At 40.2% G+C, this 26,592-nt stretch overlaps 2 protein-coding genes across 4 annotated transcripts in view; one reads left to right on the forward strand and one right to left on the reverse strand.

Moving 5' to 3' along the window:
• LOC134082140 (NACHT, LRR and PYD domains-containing protein 12-like) overlaps positions 1-15,870 on the reverse strand; it is a 64,252-nt gene extending 48,382 nt beyond the window's left edge. For all 3 annotated transcript variants that reach the window (XM_062537881.1, XM_062537950.1, XM_062537814.1), the window contains exon 1: positions 15,668-15,870. The gene's annotated coding sequence lies outside the window, so the exon portion shown is untranslated. The remainder of the gene's footprint in view (positions 1-15,667) is intronic.
• An 8,213-nt stretch (positions 15,871-24,083) lies between these two features.
• The window catches only part of LOC134076121 (NACHT, LRR and PYD domains-containing protein 3-like), a 6,424-nt gene continuing 3,915 nt past the window's right edge, over positions 24,084-26,592 (forward strand). The window contains exons 1-3 of the mRNA XM_062531128.1: positions 24,084-24,151; positions 25,675-25,758; positions 25,943-26,592. The exon at positions 25,943-26,592 is cut by the window's right edge and continues 390 nt beyond it. Of these exons, the coding sequence (XP_062387112.1) occupies positions 24,084-24,151; positions 25,675-25,758; positions 25,943-26,592 (802 nt within the window). The remainder of the gene's footprint in view (positions 24,152-25,674; positions 25,759-25,942) is intronic.

Here is a 26,592-nt window from a genome sequence, read left to right on the forward strand (position 1 = left end):
TGTCGTGTGAAATGTGCTAATATTATATATAGTCAATTGACTTTGTCAAACCTAGGTAGCTACCTCTTCAGTCAATGACATCACTCAGTCGCGCACGTGACTTCTTCACTTTGACTTGGAACCCGGCTGGCGTCTACACAGTATAGAGAATGGGAACGGAAGTTAGCGGCGCAGTGCATTCTGGGACAAAAAGGGCTTTTTCCTCCATTAGGTGAGGCCGCGGCGCGAATTATAAACAAGAAACCTATGGAAACCTATGATATTTCGAACAAGATCGGCTAGCCAAAACAGTAACACTAGATGTGAACATTTAGGCTACTATGCTAAAAACTAGTAGTAGAAGTAGTAATGGACAGTACAGAGACAAGCTCCTGCCAGACGCGAGGAAACGTTATATAGAAAAGATATCTTTGATCGGTAACATGGATCCCTATGACAGACCGTCTGGAGAGTGGACGTGAGACCCTGAAAGTAATACAAAGACACTCCGTTGTTGATTTTTTTTACCTGACGATCGTGGGCACGGACGTTACATCCAACAACACAACAGGTTCGTCCCATGATGTGTGAAAAACAGTGTTAGAAACAGCGAGTTAGCAATGTTTTACGATGTTTACAATGGTACAGTATTGGCAGCAGCGTACAAGTGGCCTCACGTATGTATCCCAGACGCCACCGCGGCGCAACCGCGAAATGTCCGCGACGTCACATTCCCATTCTCTATACACATTCGTGTCCCAGCTCAGCGGATTGCCGGTCACGTTGGTAGCCTACTGAGCCTTCGACTTACTTCGTGTTTCCGTGACTCATCACATTACCTCCAACGTAAGTTTTGTTTGCTTAACGTTAACACTAAAGATATTTTGGTAAGGTTAACACTAACAGCAGTCTTTGTATCTTAAATGACTCTGGTAGCTAAGGCTGGTTAACGTTAACTTTCGAGCTAAAGACCACCTGCTAAATCTTCTACTTAGGCTTTATGAGGTGTTCCCTATCATAACACTTTTATTCGACGTATATGTTGTTCAAAACAAAGTTTACGAATTGTTTCCTACATTTGGTAGGGTAGTAGCATAGCTGCCTCATAGTCTGTTATTTGGAAATTGTCGTAGCTGCTAGCACTAATTAACGTTAACGTTAGCTACCTATAGGCTGCTAGAAGGTAACGTTAGGTGAGGTAACTTTCTTGGAATGAAAATTTACTGGGTTTACTGTTTGTCGAGCGATTATCTACTTTAACTCGACATAGTTTGTGTGACATTCAATATCATCACTTTTATTTGGTGTATGAATTGTCGAAAAACGGCGTCTATGAATCTGACTCGCCTTGTAAACTGGCTACACCAGACACGGCAGCTGCATCGAACATTCTAGAAAAATACACCAGTGTTTTGCGTTTGGCTAATATACTGCAGGCTGTAAGAGCCCTAGCACAAAATGAGTTTATTGCTAGTTTATTTTATGGTGAAACCACTGCAGCAACGCTAACTAATTTGAACTTTGAGCGTCACATTAATAACGCGGGTGACAATGTCAGGCGCTTGGAGGCGTTAACGCCTCTACAACGCTTCGCCTTGAACTCCGACGTACATGACAGGGCCAGCACATAACGTAAGCTAGCTGTTGCCAACATCTCTAATAGTAACCTCCATAGGCGCATGAGCAATGGACAACAGGGTGATAAAACAAAAATAGACTTGTCGACTTGTAATTAAAATAAATATGGAGCCTATCAGCCTACTGGCCCAATTCGTTTCTGATTCTAATGTTACAATAAACTTATTTTGAGTACAAGTCATGCCATATAATCTAATGATATTACTTGGTCACACAGATGTGAAGTTGCATTGTGTTAAATTAATGTAATTGTGTTGCCTTGTAATGTTATAGCAGTGGTAACAACCTTTTCCCCTTTATTCACTACAGAAAACAATAGTCTTTCTAAAGACTTTCTCCATTCTCCACCCTCCACCCTCCATCTCCTCCCTCCATCTCCACCTTCCCTTGTGGTTTTTGCCACGGGTAAAAAAAATCTTCATTTGTGGTGCTGCGGACTTCAGGTATGTCATTTTAATTATTTTAACTGCTAGACCTATGCTGCTTGCTTACACCTTTTATTTGCTAACACAAACATGTAAATTGTGTTTCTTGACTTAAGAAAAATAGCTACTTTTTACAGTTGCTTGTCTTGATATGGTAGGTACATATTTTTAAGTACCTACCATGTCGCCATCCACAACTACAAATGTGTCCACTTTTTCTTTATATGATGGTTACTTTTAATAAAATCAACCATCACAAGTTTTTAACTCAAAGGATGATTGCCGACAATCTAATGTGCAGCTGCCTACGAAATCTGCTCCTAATCTACATAATACACAGCTGTGCTGAATTTTGTATTAGTTTTCTTTGCTCACTTCACTTAACTCATCCTTTTAGTATTACAGGTGTATTGCTGAAATGAATGGAAACGATAATGCTTTTTCACTGTGAAGCAAGCAAAGCAGCAATGTTGCTGTGTTCCTTATTTTTGGAAGTGTTTAACATGTTTCTCTTTTGTTTCCCTTTCAGGCTTGTTCCAGACCAGCCCTGTCAGAGTGGTGTCTGTCACTTGTGACACTGTGCCTGTCTGTCTGCGCACCCTGCACTGCACTCATATACAACAGAACCCACTTACGCCTACTGCAAACATATAACGACAAGTGACACTTTTTGACAACATACTTGACTGCACATACTCTACTCTTTACATATAACTGTGTCCCCTCAGACAACTTCTTTGAGACTTTGAAACTTGAATACTCCTTTGAAACTTGAATACTCCTTTGAAACTTGAAAACTTGAAAACTTGAATACCACTCTGAACCAGAGCATCCTTTAACATAACATACCTACAAACATACCTGCAAACATATAACGACAAGAATTGATCACTTTCTGACCACACATACTCTGAACTGTATAACTGTTTATATTTCTGTGAACTTTTACATACCTTACATACAGCGTTTGTATATTTGAATAATTTCTGTCAAAGTTGTCTTTGCTGTTGCATATCTACTTTTAGACCTGAGCTGTGCTGCAAGACTGAACCTGGGCTGTGTGAGGACTTCAACATTCCATCCTAGTTCTGCATAAAACTGATCTCAAGGGCTGCCTCTCATTCTTCATCGGTGTCATCAAGTGTTACCTCTACCTAACAGTTCCAGTGCCATATTTGATCATTTAATCAATAATTCAACTTAAGTAAATATTTTGTGTGAAAGCTCATACTCTGAACTATATAAAGACTCTGAACCATTACGGATAACTACAGTCTGTTAACTATTCACATAGAGAACTGTTACTGTGAAATATACATACCCATCAACGTTTATATTTGAATAATATCTTTCAAAGTTGTCTTTGCTGTTGCATACCTACTTTTACACCTGAGCTGTGCTGCACGACTGAACCTGGGCTGTGTGAGGACTTCAACATTCCATCCTAGTTCTGCATAAAACTGGTCATCTCAAGGGCAATTCATTTTTTGGGCCCACTGATCATTGTAATAAATCACTGAAATAAATGCTAGTGTTTGGATATTGAGTTTAACATTTAATCTCATCTGTCTTGTCTATATACTCAGATTACATTGATTAAGTAACTTGTCTCAATTCTGTCTGTGGAACATTGAGTATATATGCTAGTGTGTAATCTGTGATAAACAAATATTAGATTTGACTTGACCATTAGACTATTTAGCTTGTTATATTTTGAAACATGGGAAGAAAAGGCCGTCGCTCAGAGGCTCAAAAGAGACGTTGGCGTAAGTTGGATCTCTCTGAAGTTGAACCACCTCAGTCTTCATTAGACCAGAGTGACTTGAATGACAGAGAACAGATAAATGAGGTAACTGCTCCCCACTTGAACATGGAGCGAGCCATCACGTGTGTTCAAGCAACTCATTACCAAGGTGATGTAAGATATGGGAACAACAGTAACAAGCAATGCACCTGCAATTCCCTGGTATTTCTCGCTACACTTCACTACCGAACAGAGCTCAACAGTGATGATCTGGACTACGTTTTGCAGAAAGGTAATTTGATGTACAGTGAAGTACAGGAAGGGTTACGTATGAGAGGCAATGAGGCACATGACCACTTGGCTCTTGATGAATTACCTGATAGTGTTGAGATCTATGGACAGATGTATCATACTGAGAAGTGCCTCTCACGTTATGGTTATCTGAGGCAAAATGGATCTGATGGTGTGGACTTTCTACAGCTCTCTGAAAGACTGCATTGTTTGTCAAATGATGTCAAGTTTGCACTGCTAACATTAGGTTGCTTAACAATAGCTTTGTTCAGAGTTGATGATAAATATGGACTTTTTGATCCACACTCAAGAACACCTTTTGGATTTCCAGCAAACAATGGCACTGCTGTGATGTTGACCTTTATCAACTTGAGTGACATGATTGATCATCTGCTTGCATTCTGGACCATCCTTGAATCACATGATGAATGGATTTATGAGTTAATGCCAGTATTATTTACATCTGTGTACAATAATGAGCAAGGAAGCCACACTGACAATGTGCAACCTTCTCAGACTGCAGAGTTCCACGTTCCAGCCATTTCTGTGAGTTCACTTCCTAAATGTAATAAGGATCGCAGGCGCCGAAAAACTGCCAAAGCACAAAATGACATGTCCTTCAGCGAGAACAACAGAATCAGACAGCGAAAATATTATGAACAGAATAGAATGAAAAAATTGGAATATGAACGAAAGAGGTATGCTAACGACATTCAACACAATAAAAAAGCATACCTCAGAGACCGTTACATGCATGAATCTAATTATAAATTGAAAAAAAAGTTATACATCAACAGCCGGTACTCCTGTGACTCGAGTTTTAGATCAAGGCAGCAGGCTTACATACAGAAACGTTATGCCCATGATATAACCTATCATTCAAGACAGAAGTTGACCATGAAACATCACTATAGAAATGATCCAACATACAGGCAGAAAAAAAAGGAAACCTTTACTGATAGATACAGAATTGACGCTTCCTTCAGGCAGAAAAGAAGGGCAACTTATACTGATAGATACAGAATTGACCCTTTGTTCAGGCAGAAAATAAAGGCAACCTATACTGATAGGTACAGAATTGACCCTTTGTTCAGGCAGAAAAAAAAGGAAACCATTAACAATAGATACAGAATTGACTCTTTTTACCGGCAGAAAAAAAAGGAAATCTTTACCGACAGATACAGAAATGACCATATTTTCAGGCATTATTGTTCTCTACAAAAAAAGAAAAATGCAGGTGTGGGCCTAAATAACAGTTTCCAGAGAATGCTTAACAAAATGCGGTGTGCTTTAAATATACAGCGCAAGTACCGTCATCTTACACGCCTGTCTAGACTTCAATCAGAGCAAGAGCTTGAACAACAGTCCAGACTTCAATCAGAGCAAGAGGTTGAACAACAGTCAACACAAACAGAAAACACACTTTTGCATGATGCCATCACATCTTTTCAAATGGATGTACAGAACGGCCCTACTTTTGTGTGTACAGTGTGTCACAGAGCTTTGTTTTATAACCAGGTAAAAGAGTGCAATCATGAATGTTATCGAAAGAATCGAGGCATGGTTGATCGATGCTTAACAGGCGAATATGTACATACATGCAGCGAGCAGTGCAGTGCACTTCAATCATGTTGTGCATCAGATGAAAAGACAGAGTGGATTTGTTACAGCTGTGATGAAAACTTAAAGATGGGGAAAATGCCGGCCATTGCTGTAAACAATATGTTAGAGCTATCACCAATTCCTCCAGAGCTCAGTAATCTTAATATACTTGAAAGACACATCATTGCACGGTACATACCATTTGCAAAAATAATCAGTCTTCCCAAAGGCCAGCAGAAGTTAATACATGGTGGAGTTGTGTGTGTCCCTTCAGAGGTAGAATCAACAGTCAATGCTTTGCCTAGACCCAACAGCCAGTCACAACTTTTGAAAGTGAAGTTGAAAAGAAGAATGAACTACACAGGACATTACCAGTTCCAAACTGTAGACATGACCAAAGTATTGCGTGCCTTATCCAAACTGAAAGAGATGCATTCAGAGTACAAGGACATAACCATAACTAATGATACACAAGCGTTTGGGGATGGAATGAATGGCTTGGCAGATGAAAATGACATCAGTGCAGCAGAAGAAGTTGATTTAATGGAGACTGATGCAGTGGACGAGTTTGACATTACTGACCCAGAACATTCAGAAACAAATAGTGCAGTCAATCACCCTAATAATGAAACACATGAGTTATATGATAACCAAGATTCACTTAACTCTGAGCAGGACACAAGTCAACAAAATGGTGGATGCTCTATAGATTCATGCTTACAGCCAGCTGATATTGCACAGGAAATGATCACATTTGGTGAAGGTATATTCACTGTGGCACCAGCAGAAGGAAACAGACCAGTGAGTTTTTTCAGAGTTCCCAAACTAGAGGCAATGGCTTTCCCTGTACAGTTCCCCACTGGAATGAACACTTTGGATGAAACACAAAGACCAATGAAATTATCACCAAGCAGATATTTCAATGCACGTCTCTTTTGTGTTGACAATCGATTTGCTCTCGACTCCAATTATATATTTTTTGCACAATTTATCACAGAAATGCATTTGGCAAAGTCTTCTATGTCTATTCAACTGCGTAAAGGAAAACCTATGACCAGAGATGGACGCAAAATAACTGCAAGATTGCTTCAAGACAAACATGAAGTGCAAAAACTGATACGGAACAAAGATGCCACACGATTCATGCAACCTTTGAGAGGTACTCCTGCATACTGGGAAAGAACACTCAGAGACCTCTTTGCAATGCTTCGTCAGCTGGGTACCCCAACATTCTTCTGTACATTTAGTGCTGCTGAAATGAGATGGCCAGAGGTCATAGAAACAATAAAGGCACAGCAAGGAGAGCAGGTTGACTTTTCTGAGCTTGACTGGGCATCAAAATGTGAGATCTTACGTAGCAACCCTGTCACCACCATGCGCATGTTTGACAAGCGTGTTGATGCACTTCTCAGACACCTACTTTTGTCACCAGCACAGCCCATTGGTGAGGTCATTGACTACTTTTTTCGAGTGGAGTATCAAGCTAGAGGTTCGCCTCATATACATATGTTGGTTTGGTGTAAGAACGCACCTGTATTTGAAGATGACCCAGATGAGAGAGTGTGTGAATTTGTGGACAAGTACATAACATGTCAGCTGCCTGACCCAAATACAGACCCTGAGCTTTTCAAAATAGTGACAGAGGTGCAAACCCACAGCAAAAGGCACTCAAAGTCATGTAAGAAAGGAAATAAGCACTGTCGGTTTGGATTCCCGAAACAGCCTGTCGAGAGCACATTTATAACACGACCCATGCCAGTAGAGCTCATGGACGAATCTGACGATGAATCTGATCATGACCGCTCTTCCATGTCTCCTGAAGAAGCCAAAACTAAGCTGAGGCCTTTATGGGAATTGCTGAATAATTCCACAACATTGTTTGAAAGCATCCCACATCTACTTGCCCAATGCAACTTAAGCTATGAGGAATACCTAAACTGTGTCAGTTCATTAACAACGTCCAGTGTGCTAGTGATGAAACGTCAACCAAAGGACTGCTGGATTAATGGCTATAATGAGCATTTGTTAAGGGCCTGGAATGCAAATATTGATATTCAGTTCATCCTGAACCCTTATTCCTGTCTGATGTACATCTTATCATACATTTCCAAAGCTGAACATGAGATGAGTGAGTATTTGAAAAGAGTTGTGTCTGACACGTCTCAATCCAATACCTCTGACACTGAGGAAATGAAACAAATCATGCAAGCATACTCCAAAAACAGAGAAGTTAGTGTTCAAGAGGCTGTTGCACGAGTCTGTAGCTTGAAACTGAAGTCTTGCTCTCGAAATGTGATATTTATACCCACTGATGACAATGCTTTAAAAATGAGTGTCCCATTAAGATACCTGAATAACAGAATTCCTGATTCAGAGAATGTTTGGATGTCCGGAATGCCAGATAAATACAAAAACAGACCAGATACACCAGAGTTTGCAACAATGTTTTTGGCAGAGTTTGCTTCCACTTACAGAGTTGTGTATGGAAGGCAGAAAGAAGGAAAAAAGGTTTTACCACTTCAAAATGAAATGGGCTTCATTCAAAAGCGAACAAGAGGAAAGCCTGCCATTATCAGATATGCCCGATTTTCTGAGCAAAAGACTCCAGAGAAGTTCTATGGCACATTGCTCAAACTGTACCTCCCTTATCGTTCAGATTCACAACTGAAACCCACAGGATTTCCAACGTATGAGTCATTTTATACATCAGGCTATGTATGTCTTCCTGGAAGAGACTATAATGAGAGAGTAGTTTCTGTTGTCAAGAAGAACAGGTCACAATATGAAAAGAACAGTGATGCAATAGAGAAAGCTATTGAGAACATAGAAGAAAATGGACCTATGGAGGATGCATGGACAACACTTGCACCTGAGACAGAGCTTCTTCGACTTGAGTGCATTTCTGAGCGTGAGGAAATGAATCCAGAAGAAATGAATGAACGAGATGACATTCCTGAATACAGCTCAAGTACCACAAACAGAGGAAGTGCAGCACCAATGTTTGAGGCTCCTCAAATAGACCCCACTGTGGTCCGTAACATGTATCAAAATCTAAATCAAACGCAGGCATCTATATTCTATACAGTGCGTAAATGGTGCATGAGACGCGTATGTGGACAGAATGCCGATCAGTTCTTTTACTTTGTCACTGGTGGAGCTGGAACTGGTAAATCACACCTCATCAAATGCATTTACACAGAGGCATCAAAGATACTCCGCAAGTTACCTCGCATCACAGAGGAAAGAGACATGTCCATGCCCACTGTCCTTCTCACATCATTTACTGGCACAGCAGCTTACAACATATCTGGCAAGACACTGCATTCTGTACTGAAACTACCAAGAAGCCTTAAACCACCTTACCAGTGCCTTGGAAACCGTCTAGATGAAGTGAGAGCAACCTTATCCAATGTTGAAATAATTGTCATTGATGAAGTGTCCATGATATCAAAATCACTCTTTGCATATGTCAATTGGAGACTGCAAGAAATCAAAGGCAGCAAAAAACCTTTTGGCGGAGTCTCAATACTTGCCTGTGGCGATTTCAACCAGATAAGTCCCCCCGGTAAAGCCAAACCTCTCTGTGTGTTTGAGGATCATGTTCTTGATATCTGGAAGGATCGGTTCCAAGTAGTCACTCTCACAGAAATCATGCGGCAGAAAGATGATGTGCCATTTGCTGAGCTGCTCAATAGGATAAGAGTGAAACGCAAAGAAGAGGCATTATCTGAAGCAGACAGAGTTCTACTTGCACAGGCCATATGTCAAGCTGATGACTGTCCCAAAGACATTCTGCATGTTTTTGCTACAAATAAAGAAGTAAACCAACACAATGCAAACACAATATCTGCTCTATACTCTGATCTGATCAACATTGATGCACATGACTATAAGAAAGATCTACGAACTGGTCGGATGGAAAGACAGAGTGCACCTTTTGAAGGACATAAAGGAGATTTACCAGACAGACTACAAGTTGCTGATGGTGCTCGTGTGATGCTAATAAGAAACATAGATGTGGAAGATGGACTGGTGAATGGTTCATTTGGAAAGATTGGTAAAATTGTTTATCATGACCAAGATGGCAGATCACTTGTAAAAATGCTTGGTGTTGAATTGGACAGTCCCAATGCAGGGCAAAGACATCGCAATAAAGGACCAGAAGGACCGGACAATTTGGTGTACATTGAAAGAGTAGAGGAACCTCTTAGTAAAAAGGGTGTGGTTCGTCACCAATTTCCAATGACTCTAGCCTTTGGTTGTACCATACATAAATGTCAAGGCATGACGACAGTTTCTGCAGTGGTCTCGTTACAGCGCATATTTGAACCTGGCATGGCATACGTTGCTCTCAGCAGAACGACTTCACTACATGGTCTACGCATAGTTGATTTTGATGAAAATAAAATATATGCCGATCCAGAAGTGACCGTTTCCGTGGACAGTATGCAAAAAGTCGACTTTAGAAATGCCATGCCCCTTCTTCACTGCCTCCCCACTCTGAGATCACCATCTTTAACACTGATCCATCACAACACTGAAGGACTGTCAGCCCATATTGATGACATTAAGAGACATCATGAATTGTGCCTCGCAGATATTTTGTGCTTTACTGAAACACACCTTTTTGGCACATTTGTCCCAGAAAATATCCATTTGGAGAACTATCGAATGTATAAGCGCAATAGACATGTGTCATACACTACTCTTTCACATTTTGCACAGAAAAATGGTGGGGGAGTTGCTATGTTTGTAAAAAGCCATGTTCAAGCCCATCACATGCCATACATACAGGGTGTGACTGATCTCGAATTCCTGGTTTTGAAATTTGCTGCTCCAGTTCCACTACTAATTGCAGTGATTTACAGACCACCGGATTACAACACGAACCTATTTTTGCCGAATCTCTGCCATCTACTGGAGTCTTTACATGTTATTGCTGATAGTCCAGTTATAGTCTGTGGGGATTTTAATGAGGACATGTTGACCAATGGAAGAAAGCCAATCTATGAGTTGTTCCAGTCTAAAGGATTCACAAATCTCATTACCACCTCCACCACTGAGAAGAACACATTGTTGGATAACATCTTCATCTCTGATCCTCAGCACTGTGCCCATTCAGGTGTTCTACAGACATATTACAGTTATCATGATCCTGTGTTCTGTATTCTTAATTAAGTTTTTGTACATCAAATCTTTTGTACATCATGTCATTTTACACATTTTACTCCTTTTAAACCTTTATATCAACTTACACATTTTACTAATTTTGAACCATTATCAACATTATAACAACTAGAATTAAGGGAAAACAGTAATGAAATATGATGAATGTTTTAGGACAAAAATGATGAACAATTGTGCTATGTAAACAGGTTACCAAAATCAGGGTTCCCAATGTAAGTCAAATATACAATTCCTTGACTTTTTCCTGACACCTAAAAAACTGAATTTCTATGACTTTATAATGATTGGCACAAAAGATCAACCAATGATTTCGGTGTAATTGTGTAGCGTCCAAGAATCTTTTACTTTTTTGTAGAGCGAACAAATGGACATTGAATAATTAAAAGTTGGACTACTCATACAATAAAGCTGTCCTCCAATACAAACCTGATTGTACTACTGAGACCACTAGCACATCATCCTGGATCATAGATAAGCATATTTAAGCTTCCCCATGAACTTAGTATTCACCAAATTATGTTATACCAAATCATTCTCCTCCAACTTCGCCCACAAGCTTAACATATGTGCTTGAGAGTAGTTTGGTTGCCTGATATTACATGTAATATTCAAAATGGATGTTAATGTCCTTGAGACAATGTCAGGTGTCTATGTTTAAATTACAAAAAATAAAGTTGAATTAAATAATGAAATAGCCCTTAGACTGCTTGTTTTCAATATCAAGATAAAGATAAAAAAATATATATTTAATGAAAGGTCAGAAACGTCAAAATCTACATCCAGAGGCTATTTGATTTGTATTGTGCCCTATGAACCCGTCTCTAGCTTATTGCATTTGAGGCTAATGATCTTGGAGGAATCTAATCATCAGACCTTTTACATGCTGATAATTTTAAATAGAAGTAGTCTACAAATCATAACCTTTAAAATAAAGTATTTCATGAATCAACAATGTTTTACTGATGTAATTTGATACCACATGAATTTTAGATGTTCAAACTAAATTAATCTCTCTTGCTCCCTCATTATGCATGAACTATATTATCAACTGGGTCTCTTATATTACTTCTGAATTCAATTTTACATCTTTGCATTAAACTATCAGTCTATGAACAACTTTTAAACGATCTACTTTTAAAATATCAACATTTATTAAACTTTCTGCATCAACATCCATTAAACTATCATCATTCATTATACTATATGTCTATCAACCATTCAACCATTCCAACTGTCAGTTATCATCCACTATGCCTCCAGTGAACTACATGAAACCTCCATGTACCTAGCAACCAACATAGCAACCATTAAAATTAAGTGTTTATGACCGTTTCCACAGCAACCAACATGATTATACTGCAGTAACTTCTTGTTTCCTGATAGTGGCCACCATGGATACCCTAGCAACAAATGTTTCAAAATAAAAGTCCTCACTAGCAAGTTAGCATTGTTAGCATTTTTAGCATAACTGCTAGAAATGATTAGCTAAGTTAGCTAATCAACCTGGTTAGCATTTTTAGCATAGTTAGCATTTTTAGCATAACTGCAAAAAATCATCACCTAAGTTAGCTAATCAACCTGGTTAGCATTGTTAGCAATTTTAGCATTGTTAGCATAGTTAGCATTTTTAACATAACTGCAAAAAATCATCACCTAAGTTAGCTAATCAACCTGGTTAGCATTGTTAGCAATTTTAGCATTGTTAGCATAGTTAGCATTTTTAGCATTATTGCTAGAAATCATCAGTTAAGTTAGCTAAACAACCTGGTTAGCACTGTGAACATAGATAGCATAGTTAACATTTTTACCATAACTGCATTAAATCAGTAGCTAAGTTAACAATCAACCTGGTTATCATTGTTGCCATAGTTATCATTTTAACAGGAATAGAAATCATTAGTTAAGTTAGAACTGGAATGTTTCAGCTTTAAACTGTCTACCTTCACACTATCAACTCTCTGTAAACTATGCAACCACCATGTTTACCCTAGCTACACCTTAGTAACCATATCCACATTATCTATCTATTTTTGCATTTTCATGCACTGGTAATTCCTTGGAATTGCATTTCTAGTTATTATTATTCCGCTTACCAAATTCATTTTTTCTATTCAGCTTGAACCGTTTAACCTAGAAACTTCATTCAAACGTCGCAACGTAGGTCTTAAATAGGGGAATGCTGCTATGTATTTTTCAACTTTGTAACGTTTATACTTTTTAAACTATAAATTAAAAACTATTAAAAATTTCCCCATAGACTTAACATTGGCCTCTATGACATCACAATCGGGTCATTAAGCAATTAGAATCTTATGCCAGGTGGCCAGCCCCACCTGCAGCAGCCCTCTCTCTCTCAGGCTTTAAGCATACAATCTCTCTGTGAAGACTACGTATCCTGTTAACTGTTTCCTCTTTCCACAACTGTTTCAAAATAAAAGTCCTCACTGCAATAATACACTATTAAATCATTTAACCATTGAAACTACTAAACTATTTAACTGTTCAACCATTCCAACTGTCAGTTATCATCAACTATGCCTCCAGTCAACTACATGAAACCTCCATGTACCTAGCAACCAACATAGCAACCATTAAAATTAAGTGTTTATGACCGTTTCCATAGCAACCAACATGATTTTACTACAGTAACTTCTTTATTCCTGATAGTGGCCACCATAGGATACCCTATCAACAAATGTTTCAAAATAAAAGTCCTCACTAGCAAGTTAGCTAGTTAGCATGGTTAGCATAGTTAACATTTTTAGCATAGCTAGCATTTTTAACATAACTGCTAGAAATGATTAGCTAAGTTAGCTAATCAACCTGGTTAGCATTGTTAGCATAGTGATCATTGTTAGCATAGTTAGCATTTTTAGCATTGTTAGCATAGTTAGCATTTTTAGCATAACTGTTAGAAATGATTAGCTAAGTTAGCTAATCAACCTGGTTAGCATTGTTAGCATAGTTAGCATCGTTAGCATTTTTAGCATAACTGCTAGAAATCATTAGTTCAGTTAGAACTGTAATGTTTAAGCTTTAAACTGTCTACCTTCACACTATCAGCTTTCTTTAAACTATGCAACCACCATGTTTACCCTAGCTACACCTTAGTAACTATATCTACATTATCTACTGTATCTATACATTTTTGCATTTTCATGCACTCGTAATTTCCCTGGAATTACATTCTCTAGTTACAGTGCATGCAAATGCACTGTTCTGTTCTTCCTAGGCATCTTCTTCTTCTTCTTCTTATTACAGTGCATGCAAATGCACTGTTCTGTTCTCCCTAGGCATCTTCTTCTTCTTCTTCTTCTTCTTCTTATTCTCCTAACCAGGTCCTAATTCGCTTCAACCGTTTAACGTAGAAACTTGGTTCAAACTTTGTTACGTAGGTCTTGAAAATAAGACTAATTGTATGTATATTTCAGTTCTGTAAACTTGATACTTTTTGAAATATTAGCAAAATATGTTTCCCCATTGACTTTTCATAGACCTCTGAAGCTGCTATGCTTGCCCATATAAGGAGATCCGGGAGTTAATTGAAGCCAACTGCCCATATATGGCAAGCTTTTTTGTAGGCGAACTTCAGAGGTCTATCGCACTGCACTGCTGATTAAGCTGATTTGCACCTGTGTCAAGAGCCAGCTGCTCACGGCCCTATCAAGTTTAATTGACAGCCAGTTAAATTGAACCTGCATTATCAGCTCTCTCTGTCTACCCATTCACTCATACACACCTGACTGCAGCACTTCATATACCACACTTCTCCATGCACTCCACAACATTCTAACCTAACTCCCCCATTTCACTGCATCATAGAAAGCCATGCTCCTTACATCCACTTACATCCACTCACACACACACACACACACACACACACACACGCACGCACACTCACACGCACTCACACTCAGAGGTGGAAAAGTCAAGCTTCAGAGAGTAAAAGTCCAATCACGTATTGGTTCGGTTTGTAAATTTAAGTTTGTTTCACATTTTATCTTATGTCTTGCTTTTGCATGCACTGGTAATTTCCTCGAAATTACGTTTTCTAGTTCTGGATTACAGTCTGACTGGAAGCAGAAGTGAAAGTGCCACTCTCATCTTATGTCAAACTGTTGAAAGGCTACAGGCCCTTACAAACAGGCAAGAGAAACTCACTGATCATTATCACACTCATGTTGGGGGAAGGAACTCACAGTTCTCTAGACAACTGAATAGACTTGTTCGGTCAGGTGTGGTGATAGGCTACTCTCAAGAGTAAAACAGCTTGTCATGTCTTGAACTCCCTCCTCACACAAATGCCTGGCAAATTGCCATCACACACACACACTTCATGGAAATATGCTGTTCTTATTTCCACCCTCCATATCATTATTGTTTTCATCCTCTCTCATACACCCCCTTTCTAATGCCACATATTTAGATCACACAGTGAGTTTGATCAAGGAAATACACAAACTGAACAGAAATCAAACTAGATTTGTAACTTCTGATACAACCTCCCAGGTGAAAGTCTAGTCCCATTGATGGAATGAAAAGCAAAGTACAGAGAATTATTGATCATGTCATGAATGTTTAATTCTCCCTAGAGTGTCCAGGAAGAGAAAGTTCTAAAGAAAGAAACTTAACAGACTGCATCTTCAAGGCATATATTTCAAAACAAAAGGTGGTAAAGTTGAACTCAGAGTTCTTTCTGTGACGTTCTAATAGAACTAACCACCATGTTGCTTGTATACATGAATGCTATATCAGGATCAAACATTGGAGACGTATGGGCACTGAGCCATTCTGCTCTTACCTTAACACTCGGAAGTCCGGGGCCCTTTCAGGAACTTTGAGTCAGTCTTGAGATTTTTAAGTTTTTCATCTAACTGAAAAAACACCTATGCAAATTTTCACATACTGTATGGTTATATTCAATAGAGGTCCTAGAATAGTGTCATCGACAATAATTATATGAGAGTAAAGTGGATGTTATGTACAGACGCCTGAAAACCTCACGATAAATGTAACAATCATTGAAAGCAACTCATATTTAGTAAACAGAGACACTTACAGTTGTGAGTTTTATGTTCTTCTCATTTCCTTGAGTCTCAGACACTCCCTATAAAGAACTGGCTGGACTGGTCCTGTCTCAGGATATCAAGGTGTGTTCATATCAACAGCAAAGGAGCTCATCTTGTCATGAAGGTTTAACTCTTTCCTCCCCATTAATTTGTGTTTCTTTTAGTTATAATTATATAACATGTACTGTATGAATGAAATTAACACTGATGTCAGAATCCAGGTCTCAGTGACCTGCTCCTGGTATCATGAATAAACCTGCAGTGATTTCTCACACCTGAGTGTTCCTGGATATGTTTGATCACACATGCATACACAGAAACACAAGAAATATGCCGTACAAGCCACACAGTACACTTTATGGACATTAAGTTAGATGGATGACCAAGGGAGAGGAACATCATGTTCCAGTAACACTACTCAAAGTTCTCTAGGGCCAGGCCCCATCTTATGACTACAATGGTATTTTCCTAAACTCCTCATACATGTCGAAATACACGTGGACACTTCTTAGACACAGCATGGGATCCATGCGATACGTAAGTAATGTGGCTACTCCAAGTGAGATACTTGGTCAATACAGTAAATATACATCCATCAGCATTTTCATGTCGTAGCATGTTCTCTCTCAGAGTATTCCTAATACTGTATTACTGCCTCAGGCAGAATACCCTTAACTCGCATGACCTATATTTGCCATTGCTAAACTGTCAGTACATGTCTCATACAGTACATGTCTCTTATTGGTAAATCCTTACTCAAACCTCCTTTCTCCCTCCACTCTTTCCTTCCCTTGTGATGGCCTAAAACATGAAGGGATCCAGTTGGGTAATTATGGTGCTTAACATCATGTGTATTTTTTTGGTCAAAAAAGCACACATTGTAAACATACAAAAACACCATCTTAGCACTGACTATACAATATTATGTCATCTATGATTATAATTTCTTTCATTTGTCTTTGTTTCAAAATGAATGACATTTGTTTGTGTCATTTGTGTTTGTAAGAGATGAGACTGGCTGTTGGCTTAGCAGAGCTTTTCTGATTACCAACAATGTATACAAAAAGAGGAAACAAATTGTTTATTATAGATGTCAAATTTATGACAAAATTGGTCCATGTTTACCACTAGCGGCACTTTTCAACACTCTCTACACTGGCATGCCTTTGCAGTCTGCAGTTCTCTCCACTAGGGGCATTCTTCAGCACTCTCTACACTGGCATGCCTTTGCAGTCTGCAGTTCTCTCCACTAGGGGCACTCTTCAGCACTCTCTATAGCATGCCTTTGCAGTCTGCAGTTCTCTCCACTAGGGGCACTCTTCAGCACTCTCTACACTGGCATGCCTTTGCAGTCTGCAGTTCTCTCCACTAGGGGCACTCTTCAGCACTCTCTACACTGGCATGCCTTTGCAGTCTGCAGTTCTCTCCACTAGGGGCACTCTTCAGCACTCTCTACACTGGCATGCCTTTGCAGTCTGCAGTTCTCTCCACTAGGAGCACTCTTCAGCACTCTCTACACTGGCATGCCTTTGCAGTTTGCAGTTCTCTCCACTAGGGGCACTCTTCAGCACTCTCTACACTGGCATGTCTTTGCAGTTTGCAGTTCTCCACTAGGGGCACTCTTCAGCACTACTCTCTATACTGGCATGTCTTTGCAGTTTGCAGTTCTCCACTAGGGGCACTCTTCAGCACTCTTCAGCATAAGATAAGAAGTACTTTTTTCATCTTGAGGGGATACACAAACACACACACACACACACACACACACACACACACACACACACACACACACACACACACACACACACACACACACACACACACACTACTGAGCCGGCAAGACAGTTTATGTCAGGTCCTCATGCTCCCCCTCCCTCCCTCTCTCTCTAGTCTCTCTCTCACGCTCTCCCCTCCCTCTCTTCCCCCTCTCTTCCGCTATCTCTCTCTCTCTCTCTCTCTCTATCTCTCTCTCTCTCTCTCTTTCTCTCTCAATGTGCTTCATTGCTGTGGTGCAGATGTATGGTGGGAGCATAGCAGCCTCCATGTGTGTGAGTCCTTGATCAGTGTGATGTCTCAAAGAAGGTTGTTTAAATGTTACGTCATCGTGTCCCCTGCTGTGTCCATGAACCACGTCCAGGTACACGGAAAGGAATGCAACAAGAATGAAGAAATGCAGGTCCTTGATCATATCATAGATGTGCCTCAATCACACACACACACACAGACACACTATAAAAATTATACTTAGTTCCATAATGCTAAATAATGGAAATACATAAGGCAAGTGAGGCAACTTGTGTAACTTTTTTAATGAAATGTATAGACCTTATTTTTTAGAAAACCCTTTCAATAGACCCATTTAATGTTTGGAATCATCCAGGGTGAGTAGCTGTGGAGCTGTCACTGTTCCCCAAGGGCCATGGTAGCCTGCCTGATCCTGAGCTGATAACAGGGGGATCTGGTTCTATGACGTAAGCAAGTGGCCAGAGATTCATTAGCCCGACATGTACAGTATGGTTATCTGGTTGACAAGCCCAGAAACGTTTCCTTGACATTTCAGTCCATACACACACACACACACACACACACACACACACTCACACGATCGATGAAGAGTTTTCTGTGACGTGGACCATGAAGGCGTCAATATAAATTATGAAAATGTCATTGATCAATAAGTATATAGTAATGATGTAAATGAGCATGTACCAAAAAAAACCCTTCCTTTTTCTGGTGATTTTTCATTTTTGAGCAGTAAAATCAGAGGACTGTGATCCCTGAATCCTAGTCCCACCCACACGGCTACGATAGTTCTTCTGCAGGTGTGATTTCAGTGCATTTACAACAAATAGCTGTGACTTAATTGGTTTACATAAATAGCATACTGTATTGAATTACAGCCACACGTATGTGTGTGTGTGTGTGTGTGTGTGTGTGTGTGTGTGTGTGTGTGTGTGTGTGTGTGTGAGTGAGAGAGAGAGAGAGTGTGTGTGTCCATTTGGAGACAAAGATGTCATATCTACCCATAGTACAGTAGTATGTACCATGTTTGATCGCATTTGCACAAACCTACAGAATATTTCCATTACTGTTTGGATCTGTAATTCCTCCCTTGCGCTGAGGTCCAAATAAAAGTATTAAAATGTGTCATGCTACATTGTGAGGAAGCATTTGCAGAGAGGGTGGTGTGCAGTAATGTGTGTGTTGATACTAATCAAGAGGCCCATGAGATCAACAGCACAATAGTAAAGGACCTGAGAGAGATTTGTATGCGCTTCATTTAGCGGAGAATATCTCAACTGTTCTTAACTAATATGACCCCACTGAATAACATGGGATGTGTGCCAAAATCTCTATCCGGGACGAAAGTCCTGAAAATGACCACCCTATTATCGCACTATTCTCACACTACAGGTCAATGGGACTTTTTTTTCCCTTTATAGATATCTTCATAAACTTCTACCAGATTAATCTTCATATTAAGAGAAATACTTTTTGTATTACACTTTTTCTAAAAAAATATTTCTAAATATGCAAATGAGGTGATATCTCATTAAATATGCGTATATTCACTCATGAAGCAACAGCTTTACTGAGGTGATCACAATGTTAAAAATGACCATGATTGTAAGGTCATAGAAGAGTATAAGCATTCTAATATAAAGAAAATGGATAAAAAACAGTCTACCAATTACATACCACTAGCAACAAACAGGAATTGCCGGTTATTTATTGACCTAAACTTTAAAAGCTCACATTTCCTACCTGTTCCAAATTATTGCTGTCATCACGTCATCACCACAACTTTTTCTTTTCAACAAAAGTTTACTTGGCAGCCATAGTAACCTGAGGTCATAGCAGAGTAGGCTATATGGCTGTCAAGCAAGATGACTTGTGAGATCAAGGAAAGTAAGGAAATCTACTCTTTATTCTTTGTGTTGGTGTGTACACTTATTACGTGTTGTTATCATAGGAGTTGTGATTTTGTGCATTTAAAAAAGTATAATGATAGTTGTGGGATGAGCCAGGTTCAAAAACCTAAAATATGTGATTTCTGCCAGATGGTTGTGTTTGAGGTGCTGTAGTCCACTGCTGATTGGTCAGATGCTATGATGTCAATATTTGTAAGATAGCTTGATCTTCCCTAATTGGCTGAGAGAAAACCACATGACTCTACAACTCCAAATGGAGGCAGGGGGAGGGAATTTTCAGTGTGTGCGGAAGTGACTACATATGGTTATTTGCCCCATAAAGGGTTAATGATCCAACTGAGCGACGAAGCCTGAGATTTAAGACCAGTGCAACTAAAAGTGTATGTATCTTTTGTGGTTCAGATTGCAAAACAGTCAAACAGAAGAAAATACACAAATTGTTCAGAATCTGTGAAAAACCAATGGCTCGGAAACCACTAAATGCGGCAATGCTGTTCAAGGATCATGTGTATACCCAAACAGCAGTAATGTGCGAGGTAGATGATATTTTTGCGGCTGATATCCAATATCATGACCCTTGTCGTAAAGACTATTTCAATAAGTATAATATCAAAATCGAGGACATACTGAAAAACCTTGAAAAGGAGGATTCAATAACAGCTGAAGATAACTCCTTGAAGGCTAAATGTTTAGCTCTTGGGCTTGATTTGAGCAAAACTGCATACAGTCTGACTTCCATCAGAGACAGACTCAATGAAGGTTCAACTCAAGTATGTGTCAAACCGAGCTACAAAGCAGCTTATCATCGAGCTATATGGAGACACTGTCTGCTTTACATACCCACATAACAAACGAACATCTCAGATGGTACTTTCCACCAATAGTTCTCCAGAAGTCTTGGTAGAGTCCCTGAGAGTTTCACCTGTCAGACAGGTGGCAACTGAGCTGGCACAGGAGTTGAATGAATACAGCTTTGAACTACAGAAGAGCTTCTGTGAACCGCAAGACCTCCAACTGTCCAATGACATATTCATTAAGAACCAACCACAAAGATGGCAGGAGTTTTTCTCCTATATTTTTAAGGGAAAAACGACCTCTAAGCTGAAGACAGATGTAGTCTTTCAAATTCTGCATCACATCTTTACCGATGGCAAGGAACCAACACCTCTCCATGTAATGGTGGCTCAAGGAGTGCACAGTCTGACAAGATCAAAAGAGCTAGTGTCTGCTCTTAACCATCACGGAATATGTGTCAGCTACAACACATTGAGGAGAATTGATGTGGACCTTGCTGAACGTATCATCACCACAGCAGGTAACAACAGAGTACCTCTCCCTGTGGTCCTAGAATCAACAAGCCCATTTAATGGGGCATTGAATAACTTTGACCGCAATGAAAGCACCCTGGCAGGAACAGGCTCTACACATGATACCATCCTTGTAATCTTCCAAAATGTTCCAATTAATGTAGAGAAACCATCAGCGGAAAGTGAGATCTCTGCAAGGTCTGTTGACAGTCAGAGCCAGACCACAGTAAAGCTTAGGTCCAAAGTCCTTTGCCAACAGATTATCAGGATGGGTCCAGTTAAAGAGCGCGGGGAGATACACACTGACTATAAGGTATCAGATACTGTCTCCAATTCTACTACATTGGACCTGATAGCTCCAGCAACAGTTGTTGATCAGCAAACATCAGAACTCTCTACCTTAGCAACAGAGTCTACCACTGTGGTATCTGTGATACACAATTCCAGGACAACAGATATCTCACCAATGTCAACAGGCCCTATTGCAATGGCCAAAGAACCTACTCCAAACACAAAGAGCTCCACTATTGCAGCATCAGAAGTCTTAGATATGTCAAGAGACCCCTCTCCCACAACAACTGACAGCTCTGCCAAAGCAACCGAGTCCACCAAGTTAATAAATTCAGACTATTTTCTGTGGATGGTCAATCGCTTCTCCAAAAAAGTGACGCATGAGAGGGACAGTGTCCCTGGATTTACAGCTGTGAGAAGTGCAATTGTGAATGCAAACTTTCATCAGACCACCAAAATTCTTACCCCCATCCTTCCTTATCCCGCAACAACATTTGATGCAATCTTCACCACAATGATTAACTTTCAGGATGTGCTGAAACAGAAGGGAGCATGGACATCCCTCACACACACACACACACACACACACACACACACACAACATCCACACTGAACATCTACAGAAACACAATTAGAAATATCAAACCAGAATTCTTACCCTACATGGTCATTGCGAACATTGTGATCACTTCAGAAAAGCTGTTGCTTCAAGAGTGTATATGTACGCATATTTAATGAGATATCACCTCATTTGCATATCTATACATATTTTTTTAGAAAAAGTGTAATACAAAAAGTATTTCTCTTAATATGAAGATTAATCTGGTTGAAGTTTATGAAGATATCTATAAAGGGGAAAAAAAGTCCCATTGACCTGTAGTGTGATAATAGTGCGATAATAGGGTGGTCATTTTCAGGACTTTCGTCCCGGATAGAGATTTTGGCACACATCCCATGTTGTTCAGTGGGGTCATATTAGTTAAGAACAGTTGAGATATTCTCCGCTAAATGAAGCGCATACAAATCTCTCTCAGGTCCTAGACTACAACAACATCAGCAGGTTTTCTCTGAATATGATACGTGTGGGACTGAAGCCGTCTAACCAGTGGAGCACAGACAGCGCCTGAGCTTTAAGGAAACGAATATCAGAAAAATAAACTCAAAAGACACTCACAAAGTGGATATCAGAAAAACAAACTCCTAGAGCACTCCCAAAAGTAAGTTTCTTTTTAACTTAAAATGAGCGCAATTCTGGATATACCAAAGCATATCTTGCAATGACCCCTCTAGGGTTCTTTACTAGTCTGCTTACACCATAACAAGACATTTGTTCCCATTTCAAATTATTCGTATTATTGTTTATAGCATGTTTTCCTTTGCGGTCTTTGCAATATTTTTTCTCTGATTCTCAGTGCTGTTCTCTGATTCACTGATTCCCAAAGGATCCTCTATGGACTCCATGGAGTCATCCAAAGACCCGAAGATGAATCACAGTGACCTTACAGACAAGCTTGAGAAGAAACTGCAGATGAGGTAAAATTCAGTGCCTATCAAAAGCATTCAGCCTTAACACAAATTAGGCCACATACAAATCCCTCTGTCAAAGTGAATGCAGATTTCTACAAAATAATGTTTAATAATGTTTAAAAAAATAAAAATAAGTGATGGTATAAATATTCACCCCCTTTCAAGTCAGCACTGACTAGCCGAGGGCATTTACTGGCCCTTTATACAGCTGTCATCTCCATTTTGAATCTCTCACTCGCTCTGCAGCCAGTTCTCTCACTCGCTCTCACTCACTCTGCAGTTACATTTCACACCTTCCTTTCCATAGGTGTAAGGTGCATTGCTAGTTAACCTTTCCATAGGTGTAAGGTGCATTGTAAATTAACCTTTCCATAGGTGTAAGGTGCATTGCAAGTTAACCTTTCCATAGGTGTGAGGTGCATTGTAAATTAACCTTTCCATAGGTGTAAGGTGCATTGTAAGTTAACCTTTCCATAAGTGTAAGGTGCATTAACCTTTCCATAGGTATAAGGTGCATTGCAAATTAATCTTTCCATAGGTGTAAGGTGCATTGCAAGTTAACCTTTCCATAGATGAAAGGTGCATTGCAAGTTAACCTTTCCATAGGTGTAAGGTGCATTGCAAGTTAACCTTTCCATAGGTGTAAGGTGCATTAACCTTTCCATAGGTGTAAGGTGCATTGCAAGTTAACCTTTCCATAGGTGTAAGGTGCATTGCAAGTTAACCTTTCCATGGAAGGTGCATTAACCTTTCCATAGGTGTAAGGTGCATTGCAAGTTAATCTTTCCATAGGTGTAAGGTGCATTGCAAGTTAACCTTAATTTTTTTTTTATTTGTTATTAACACACCCATCTAATCCATAGGGTTTATTTTGACGTCGGTCCACCCGTTGCCTGCTGTGTCTGGGAAGACTGCATGTAGCCAGGTTGTGTGTGTGTGTATGTGTGTGTGTGTGTGTGTGTGTGTGTGTGTGTGTCATGCTGACCTTGTTAACCATTGTAAAGATGTTTTATCTAAATATTGGTCTCCTCTCCCCTATAAACAGACCACAGACACACAGGTCAGTGTCTCCAGTGCCCAGCTGTGTGTCTATGAAGAGTGACAAGTCCATGCAGGAGCCTCTCAAGTTCAGCAGTGAAGCACCACAGTCAAGTCCAGAGTGAGTTGTACACATTACATGTAGTGGCAAAATTTAGTTGCAGTATGTCCTTACTGCATGTGTGCCATAAAAAGGCTTTCTGACTCATATCCATGTCATTTCATTATCCACATTCATGCCACAGCTTACTCATGACCAGTTGACCGTTGATGCCTTTTATTCAGTCGACAGTCTTCAGATATCACTCATTTCAATTTCCACTTCAACAGGACTATTAAATAACTCTTTTACTTATAGAACAACAGTACAGCATAGGACTCCAGACTGACCAAATGGTCATATTTTGTGACCAAAATTTGAGAGTGTGCGACTAAATTTTACTTCATATCAAAGGACGCTAGGGAACATAGGAACATAGGACCCCCATTTTAGGTACAGTAAGTCTGTAACAGTGGGAACATACAGTAGGACCCTGGGAACATAGGAACATAGCACCCCCATTTTAGATACAGTGAGTGTGTAACATCAGGGCTCCAGACTGTGACCAAATGGTCGCATTTTGTGACCAAAATTTGAGAGTGTGCGAGAGTCCTAGAAATAATGAGCGCATGTAAACATCTGTGAGAAGGAGACATACAGTACATATCACAATCTGCTACGTGTGTCTGAACAATGAGCAAGCAAATTATTCACTCGTTCTTCTGACTTGCAGCTAGTGTGCTTATGAGTCTACAGTATCACAGTCGGATGCTAATTCATGAAAAAAGCTGTTGAGGTGGATTTATATGATTGGAACTGTGTCTGAAATGTTGCTGAGCTTACCAAAATGGCGCCCTGTCCTGTACTTCATTCTTTTGACGCAACTGATCCATCTTGCTCTGTTCTAGAATCTTTGGTCTACAGTATCACAGTCGGATGCTAATTCATGGAGGCAGCGTACAGTACACCTCAGAGTGATGCAGGCAGCGTAGGCATGCAGCGTACATTTGTAGCCTACAAACGGTGTTTTTCAGTGTTTCGTTGTTTTATTGGCTACCCGCCAATGTGGCAGGTAGGTTGAAAGTTTCACCCGCCAATCACAAAAGTTACCCGCATTTGGCTAGTTGGCGGGTGCCAATTTCATGCCCTGCCTACAAGCATTAGCTGATGTAGTGCTGTCAAACAAGCGCACAGATCGCTGCCAGTTCGCACAAGACCCGACAAAACCCAACGCGATTTCAATCTCTAACTTTATCATAGTTCCAACGCAATGTCAATTTGCTGGCAATGGTAAAATATTTAGCTTAAATTAGCCATATTGCTTGCAGGACAGGGCTAAGCCCATCAGCCCTTTCTGATGAGCTTCCCTTCACCAAAAAATGTATATAGAATATAGCGTTCAGGGATTCAGGGAGACGTGTGTGTGTGTGTGTGTGTGTGTGTGTGTGTGTGTGTGTGTGTGTGTGAATGTGTGTGTGTGTGTGTGTGTGTGTGTGTGTATGTGTGTGTGTGTGTGTGTGTGTGTGTGTGTGTGTGTGTGTGCGTGTGTGTGTGTGATGATTAGTCAATGTGGTGATGGAAGTTGTTCTCTGCTTGTTCTCTAGAGTATTATCTGCTCCCGAGGAGGGGGGTGCTGCCTCTAACACCAGTCTATCTAAGGAACAGATCACCAGTCATGGAGCTATCAGGTGAGGAGTTTGTGTGGGGGGCCTGGATGTGTGTGTGTTTGTGTGTGTGTGTGGGGGGGGGGGGGGGGGGGGGTAATGGAAGTTCATGGAAGTTCCCTGGTTCATGGAAGTGCAGTATGTGTGTGTGTGTGTGTGTGTGTGTGTGTGTGTTTTGAATGGTCTTTGATTATGCTTTCACACACAGATATCAGCAGATCCACAAATCCCACCTGCAGAAGAAGTTTAAGTGTCTGATTGAGGGAATCCCACAGCAGGGAGACACCAGACTCCTCCATGAGATCTACACAGACCTCTACATCACACAGGGGGGAAGAGGAGAGGTCAATGATGAACATGAGGTCAGACAGATAGAGAGAGCATCCTGGAGAGAAGCAGCACAAGAGAAACCAATAAAATGCAGTGACATATTTAAACCTGTATCTGACGAAGACAAACCCTTCAGAACAGTGCTGACAAAGGGAGTGGCCGGCATTGGAAAAACTGTCTCAGTGCAGAAGTTCATTCTAGACTGGGCTGAAGGAACAGCCAATCTAGATGTCCACTTCATATTTCCTCTTCCTTTCCGAGAGCTGAACCTGATGAAAGAGAGGAAACTCAGTCTGGTGGGTCTTTTTCAGCATTTTTTCCCAGAAATCAAAGATCCCAGAGTCTTCTCCAGTTCAGAGCACAGAGACATGTTCATCTTTGATGGTCTGGATGAGTTTCGACTTCCTCTAGATTTCCGCTCCAACCCGACCTGTTGTGATGTGACAGCACCAGCCTCAGTGGACGTGCTGTTGACAAACCTCATCAAGGGGGATCTGCTTCCTTCTGCTCTCATCTGGATCACCACCC

This window comes from Sardina pilchardus, chromosome 1 (genome assembly GCF_963854185.1).
Source record: "Sardina pilchardus chromosome 1, fSarPil1.1, whole genome shotgun sequence".
Classification (NCBI taxonomy): Eukaryota; Metazoa; Chordata; class Actinopteri; order Clupeiformes; family Clupeidae; genus Sardina; species Sardina pilchardus.